We start from the raw sequence: 8646 nt of genomic DNA, 5'->3' as shown, positions 1-8646 counted from the left end.
ACAAGATGAACATAATCAAACTATCTGTATGAAAAATAAATAAATAAAATAACATAATGGTAAAATAATATATACAATATTTACACAATCGACCTCAGGATCCCTGAGCCCACATGTAAGGGGTAGAGCAGAGCTCAAGAGATCCCTATGCATCCCTCTCGCCGCATCACTGGTAATGATTAAGATATAGATTTCTCAAAATAGATTCACAAACTACTGTATTTCAGTACATTTTTATGCAATGTTGCTTTTTAAAAAGCCATATCTCGAGAACTATTGGTCGTAAATAGCTCTATTATGGCTCATATTTCAGAAAATTTACTCTTCTTTAAATAATTTTCTTTTAGATTTTCTAGTGTTGTTGGTAGTTTTTAAGATATTGAGGTCCGAATGAAAAATTAATGTTTTATTAAGGTTTTGAAACAGCCGCCATTTTTTATTTCCCCTACCTACACTTGGCAGACTCATCAGTTTTGAATAGTAATTATACATAGTTTTCATTAAAGTAATAAAAAATTGGGATGAGATAACTGCCTTTTTTTCTTCCCGGCTCTTGTATTAATACGTTTGTGTCGAAAATCTGAAGGCCTTGTTCTTATTTTATAGTAAGCGGCCAAATATCAATCCTTTAAATAACAGCAGGAAGTATATTATAAATTCTTACATTCAAGTTTCTGTGCAGAGGACGTGAATTGAGTAATTTCCCTAGGGATAAATATACAATAAAACAAGTATTTTAAGAAGGAATAAAACTTTCCCCGTCTTCAACCTTCATTCATTTCCTCTTGAAATTTTTTTTTTATATATATATTGCAATAAAACTGATACTTAATCGTCGCTATGTTAATATCTATATTTCCAAAATTATCAACGTGTTTGCTACTAACAATATATTTGGTTTTAATTCGTATATATTTGGAAACATTATTATTCGCCAGCGCCTACCAGCTTATTTTTTTTTTTTTTCAATTTAGTTTCTTCCGCACTAATTCATATACGCGTAGTGTAATACGTATTTTAGTACAAATTATGGTTCTAGTGACATATTATAGTGCTAAATTTAACAAAACTGTGGAATGACCTGTACAAACCTAAACGGACCTCTCGGAATAAAATTCCAATTGGAATCATAATTAAATATTAATCAAAATTGTAATGGCTGCTTTTAAAATAAAACATTGTCAAATAATTTTTAAATTAAATTTAAATCAGTTATGAGAATTCTCACTTATTGAACATTTTTAATAAGGTTATAAATTGCCGTATTAAAAATTTAAAACACCTATCAGTAACTACATTACAATAATTATCGTTATGTATTTGACATATCGATATGAACAGAGAATATATATTGATTGGAATTTAATATTTTACATCAATTATATTAATTAATTAATTTAGCATTTGTCGACATTGATATTCCGAGCATACAGTTATATTTTTAATGTATGAATACGTAATATAATTTTACATTTCATTTATTTAAGTGCAAATTTCATAAAATTTATAAATATATATATTTGTATCTCATAATCTATTACTTCAATAGGAAAAAACTATTGCTATCAAAAATAAGAACTAAATTCTTTTCAAAGAATGTTTTATTCATTTTACCTCTAGAGTCAATAGTTTAAGGGATATCCGCATTCAAAAATAAAGAAAATTAGCAACAGAATAAAGCGGCTTGTCGGCACTAACATTGCACTTAACCTAAACTTAAAAGGCCTTAATGTCAGATGAATAATAACTTTAAGGAATTAGTTTTTTTTATTATTATAAAATAAAACCATATATAAATGAAAAATACGTAAAATATATCATTATGCGAATAGACAATATACTCTAGTCCACAATCATTTTGATAAAACTGGCTTTAGTTGGGAGTTTCGAAATATGCCAATTTTCATTTCATCTTGTAATACGATAGCCTCTATTGGGCAGGAGTGTAAAGTCACGTAACACTTATGACGTAAACTTTCCACTTACCCGAATTCTTTTGCCTCCCGGAATCGACTATAAGCCCTTCCTAATAATTCTCCAATGTTTCAAACCATAGGAGATTACAACCCAAAAGCTGTTTTATCCCAATACAATTTGACTGGACTCGCGATGTTTACGCTCAATTTACTACTTTAAGATGTAACTTGACGAGATTGTAATACAATGCAATGAAAATAGAAATCTGTACCGCTAATACAAGGGTTCAGTATGTAAGGAAGTATTGTTTCTTGAACAAGGGCAGTGCAAGGAGGTGATTCATTCATGATCACAATCGTCCCTCAGATATTTCCCCAATTAAGCGTACACACTTTATTAGGAAGGTAACTATTTATTTATTTTTAGGAAGGCGACAGTAATAAAATAAATAATCTAGCACAGCTGGATTTGAACCAGAATCCTTGGAGTTAGTAGCTAAGTGTCTTACCCACTGAGTCACCCCACTCCCATAATATGATTCAATAAACTACATTATTTCTTAGAATTCAGATTAACTCCAAAAAGGATTATTAACAAATGAATTATGGCTATTTATGTGACGAGACACTGCAAATGAGCTCCGATAGATTTCTATAAAAATTGGTTCAGCTTAAATTTAATTCAAATGATACACATATCGGAATATTTGCATTTAAACTTATCTAGGGCTATGATTTAAACATATTGCAGGAAAAATGCCCATAAAACACACCTGTATCCGATTCACTATTCTTTTTTTTAGCTATTAAACACATAACGGTGCTACTATAAAAGATAAAGCCACTTTTGCAGCATACTTTAATTTATCCCAGTAACTGTTTTTTGCATTGCATCTATGGCATGCAGTTGTAAAAAATAAATTTAACTTGTACTTAGTAGTACATGTTTAATGGTCATAATTGCATTTCCTTATCAGAATGTTCTTAAATTATTATTAATTATTTCCGTTTTGTTTCATTTAATCAACGGTGATTATACTGATTTGAGCAAAAAATATATTTTTTTCCCCTAAAGTAATCATTGGACGACTCTATACCATACATTCCATCGATTTACTTGATACGAAAGGGGAAAGGATATAAAAACAAATCATACTAATTATTAAATAAATAGTCAGACATCATTCGGAATATTAATCTTTGACCTCAAACTATTAATATTAATTTGCATTTTGTCTGCTCAACTCAACTTTTTTTTTTTATATTATATGAGCAGTGGGGTAGTGCGCTGGGGATTGTGCATGCCACTGTTCCCAAAGATCACCAATTCTTTTTTTTTCCTTTTTTTTCTTTATTCTTTTATTAAACTTTTTACTGTGGAGCAGCCCCCGTACTAGGTTTAGCACCTTACTGGTGGAGCTGCACCTTGTCCACTGCATCCGTTGGTGGTAACAAGCTTAACCCAGCGGTGCTCTGACATAGAATTGTTAAAAGGGACCAGGAATGAATTATGGATTTTTCTGTTATTGATGATGATATAAGGTTTCCACATATCCCAAATTAGTGGATATATTCAAAGAAAGAAGGGGTAATCCAGATGTGATGGAGCAAGAAGGAAGAGAGACAAAGTGTTAAAGTGGAAACAAGTTTCAAATGAGGGACATTTCGAGGGAAACAGTTTTTTTAAGACACTGTCTTAATGGTAATTGCAGAAATAGAGAACTGCAAGAAGTTTAAAGCTGTGATATTGCACAGCAGATGGTGTGCATATCGCATGCAGCGATAGCCGGTACACACTGACTTCCGTCCTTCCAGTGTTCATAACAGTCAGGAAAGAGAGGTCTAAAATAAGTAGCGTACAAATTATTATATTATATTTATTATTATAAATTTGGCCGCCCGTAGCTCAGTGGTTAAGAAATAGTCTTACCAATATGATGTATACTGACGGTGCCGGTTCGAATCCGGCCTGGGGAGTTGACTTTTTTCATTGAATGGCGGTCCCACAAAATGAAAAACTTTGACCTCCAACCATGGTTAGGCAAACAGTATAAGACTCCAATGGGAGTCTTCGCCGAAAAAAAAATTATTATAAGTAATAACGACTTTCAAATAATTTTTTTTTTTTAAATACTTTTTTATTTATTGATAGATATTACAATCTGCCACACAGTTGTGAGCAATAGGTAATAGTGATGAATGATCTCATACATACTTAAATAAATAAATAAAATAATAATAAAAAAAAAACTCTTAAATTATATACAAACAGAAGAATATACAAAATGAACATAATCAAACTATCTTATGATAAATAAATGAATAAATAAATAAAATAACATAATGATAAAATAATATAGTCTCTAGTCAAATTTACACTCTAATATACAATATTTAGACAATCTACCTGAGGATTCCTGAGCCCACCCTATCCACCATAGCTCAAAAGATCCCAGCGCATCCCTCTCGCCGCATCACTGGTAGTGAGTCAGTGGAGGCTGAGCAAGTGCGCTAAAGCCTCAAATAAATTACATGTTATGTTTCTATTTAATATTTAGTTTAATAAATCATACTACATGCCAGAGTTGGGCATTAGCTAGTTAATATTTAGTTAACTAAGGACAAACTAATAGCTAAATAGTTGTCAGGATTAGTTCCCCTAAAAAACTGGAAGTAATTTAGATATTGCCGGTTAGCTAACGTTAAATCTTACAACTAATTGTTAGTTGTCCATTTCAACAACTAAAACTAATAACTATAATATTAAAATTAATTTATACGCATCCGCGTGACCACTAAATCGATTTGATTTTCAGCACCTCCGAAAACATGTACCCGAATCCGAAAAGTTAAAATAAATCGATTCGGAAGCACTTTATCGTAATATCGATTCTTTCTTCATTATCAGCACCTCTGAAATTAATCGATTGACCTGAGAAAACATAAAAATGGCCATATGTCAGAAATAAAAAAAGTTAAAATGAAGCCTGTACTTGGATTTTTTTATTATAATATTATTTTTTAGTTTTTAAGTTGAAACTAAAGATAGAACTATATAAATATCAGTTTTAGCTATGGTCTAACACTTCATAATTAAATGTTAGTTGTTGATTTCAGATCATAACTAATTTAGTGTGAAGAGTTAGCAATGAGCAAATAGCTAACAACTAACTGGTTAGTTACAGCTAATTCAGCTTTTTTTTAGCTGTTTGTTATAGCTAAGTTTTGCCCAACTCTGCTCTATACCACCATTCAATCCAGGTGCCTAGTAAATTGATATAAACAAAATACCTTTGGAACGGTTCTCCGATTGTTAATCAATCCCACTGGGAGCAGTTATGTGGAATCATTCCTATAAGTTAAGTAGATATAGATAATATATTCTTCTAGATTGGTTTTCGGTGGTTGCCTGAAATCGATTGAAAAAATTGGGGTGGTTCTGCTATAGGTAACTGATTATATTACCTGGAATCACTTCCAATTCTTATATATTAATTATTCATTGGAACAGGAGTATAATCATCAGTAGTAACATATTATTTTGTAAACTTGGCTGACAAAAGGTGACTCACATTGTAATATTACAGAGCTGGGAAAAGGTCGACTGGAACATTGCAACATTCACTCCTGACATCACCCCTCTCATTTTAGCTGCTCACCGAAACAACTATGAAATTTTGAAGATATTATTAGACCGAGGAGCAACATTACCTATGCCTCACGAAATCAGGTACGTCACATAAATTATTGCTTATATCTTTTCATTTTATTTCTTAGTTATTTATTTTTTTGTTTATACAGTATGGATGATTCTTATTTGTAGTTCATCACCATTAAATATCATTGCAATAGTTGGTAGATATTTGAATGTAATTTATTTTTCCAATATTGCTGGAAACTGCTGTCCTCCAATTGGTTTCTACATCAAAAGAGTTCATTGATTCAGTTAATGAGAATTATTAATATGCAATAATTAAAATATTAATTATTGAAAGAGAAACCTTATGAGAAACCTAATTTCCTTAAAAGTAGGAATTTTTAATGTATTGATCACTCACTGAGGAGACGGATAGGAATAAGTAGGAACCCACCGTCAATCACATAGAGAGTACAGCTTGATGGGTTGCTAACTTTTTTCAAATTAATCATAATAAATAGATTTACTCGATTTTCGAACATCCCTTCTTCGTCAAATACAGATGGTTTTAATTAAATGCAATTATTTTGAAAATATTGAATGGGTCTACTTTCTGGTAGACTGGCACTACTCCCACATTCAACGTCACACTGCTAGTGAAGAGTGTGGTAATACTCCTTTTTTCTGTATAACTTCATGTGATAAAAATTGATCCGATAATGCTTTCAAGAGCAGAATTTGGCAGATGGCAATATACGATTTCATCCTCTACAACTCCAACGATTGATGAAGATCAAGCTTTGTTCAAATCCATAACATCATAATGACCAGATATATCATTTGTTCCATATTATATATTTAAAATTTCTAGCTTAAGGTTTGTAAATCCAAAACAAGATTATTTTTTTTAATAATTCTTATTTAAAGCCGCACATATTTGTAAAAAGTTCAATAATTTCAAATATTTGGCGCTCATTCAAAGCAGAATTCAATGTACTTTAATCTAAGAACGAAAAGCATTTTCCTAAAACTCATCGTTTACAAATTATTAGTGATAAACTAATAAAAGTATGAAAATTGAAAATTATGAGAATTTGGGTACCCACTTTTCCCTCATAAAGCATAAGCAGTTGGTGCAAATTGCAATAAACTCTTTTTACATGCAAATGAAGAAATTAAAACCATTTCAGCCTATACCCCTTTTTTTATTATATGTTGCCTGGCCTATAATAGCAAGCCAAATAATAAGTTTTATCAAATCATGAAAATGTATAGTTAAAGATTAGGTTAAGGTCAGAGAACAACACATGGCCTATCTACAGTGTGGTCATGCGTGATCCTACAAATATCCTACAGATTACAAACCTATTCTTACTAGAGTAAGAAGGCTGAGCTTTATTCCATGGGAATACCACGAAATAATATCTACCCGTCTAGTCTGGATTCGAATTGCTTCTGACTCGATGTTAAGAACCTTATATTCATTATAGTTTTTTTTTTATTTAGGTGAAGGCCTGAAATTCCGGGCGAATCGTTGGTACTCCTAACTGTGGAGCTCCCTAAAATTGTATGTTTGTGTATGCTAATATAAGTCATTTTTGTAATTTTATATTCAAAAAGAAATTCAGATAAAAAATTATATGTTTTATTATACTTATTACTATGTTACTAAGGTGTGGCTGTGAAGAATGCATCACAGAGTCAACAGAAGATTCACTGAAGCATTCAAGATCCCGTATAAATGAGTACAAAGCTTTGGCTAGTCCATCACTTATAGCCTTGTCATCGTCTGACCCAATTCTTTCTACTTTTGAATTATCGTGGGATCTCAGAAACCTAGCATTTGCTGAACAGGAGAGTAAATCAGAATACTTGGTAAGATGAAACAAGTAATTAATGTTCTAAATGGATAATTATTATATTATAACTAATAATATAGCAAAATAGCCTGCAGACCAACACGTAGTTACTGGGTGGGATAAGGGAGGGTATTATCGCCCCGAATAATTTGAAAAATCCGAAAAGTTTAAGATTTGAGAACCTACTTCAAACTGTGGTAAAACATTATCCAAAGAGGTTATTTATAGTCCTATTGCTTACTAACGCTGTTTAGAGAGGTCAAATTTCCTAAAAATGTTTTGGAAAAGAGCAAATGTCTGAGAAAACTTCCCAGATCGCCCGAATGCTAAAATATCCGGTCAAATATGTTAGAGAATTTTAGATTTTTCTCTCTCCGCAGTAAGTATTTGTAGCCACGCTCTTTTTTTTCTCCAGTTTTTCTTTGTATCATAAGAACTTGAAAAATACAAATATGATACAAAATTATATATCTCTCAATAATCATACTGTGTTTAGTAAAATTTATACATAGCACTTCATATAAAGAAAACAAATGATTTTCAGAATAATATATCAAAGAACGATTCTACTTAAATAAGTCGATGAGATAACTTCAAAGGCGTTGAACTTAGGTCATTTTATTAGATTTCCAAATTATAATGAAAATATTTCCTTGATATTTTTAAATGGAACATCATGTTCTTGTCAGTAAAAATACATTTTTTTTCATTTGCAGTCATCTATTTCTTGTTCGATTTATTGATATGAGTTAAAACGTTTCTATCGAAATTTAAAACCACCAAATTATTATACTTTTCAATTAAGGTTTTTATAAATAAGACTTAAAACAATTCTAGAAATTCATATATATTTTTTCTCAAGACATTGTCGTAGTTTTAATGGATCGAAACAATACCAGTTTGGGCTTATTCACATGTAAAAGAGAATCGGAAGATTAATAGATGATATGAAACATTTTATATTACTTTTGTTGCTCATACCACTATATCTGTACTACTGATTAATAAGTCGTTAAGTAAAAAATTCTTACTTTCTACGAGAATGTTTCAAAAGTTTTATTATCAATGATTGTTCTAGGAATCTTGTAATTTCATATCACGATATCTCCTCCTTGGTTTTTGACTAATCCATTTATGAACAATTTGCCAATCAGACATTAGAATCCAGCTGTGGACCTTACACCATTAACCATTAATTTAGTAGTGGTAGCACAGACATAACTATATATACACA

General features: G+C 31.0%; 1 protein-coding gene across 1 annotated transcript in view; it reads left to right on the top strand.

Annotated features, from left to right (window-relative positions):
* The window catches only part of LOC106688245 (transient-receptor-potential-like protein), a 60009-nt gene that overhangs the window by 18228 nt on the left and 33135 nt on the right, over window positions 1-8646 (top strand). The window contains exons 5-6 of the mRNA XM_014432617.2: window positions 5504-5646; window positions 7227-7428. Coding sequence (XP_014288103.1) covers window positions 5504-5646; window positions 7227-7428 — 345 coding nt within the window. The remainder of the gene's footprint in view (window positions 1-5503; window positions 5647-7226; window positions 7429-8646) is intronic.

The sequence above is a fragment of the Halyomorpha halys genome, unplaced genomic scaffold, assembly GCF_000696795.3.
Source record: "Halyomorpha halys isolate HHAL.00 unplaced genomic scaffold, Hhal_1.1 Scaffold1088.1, whole genome shotgun sequence".
Taxonomy (NCBI): domain Eukaryota; kingdom Metazoa; phylum Arthropoda; class Insecta; order Hemiptera; family Pentatomidae; genus Halyomorpha; species Halyomorpha halys.
This window is presented reverse-complemented; position numbering and strand designations above follow the sequence as displayed.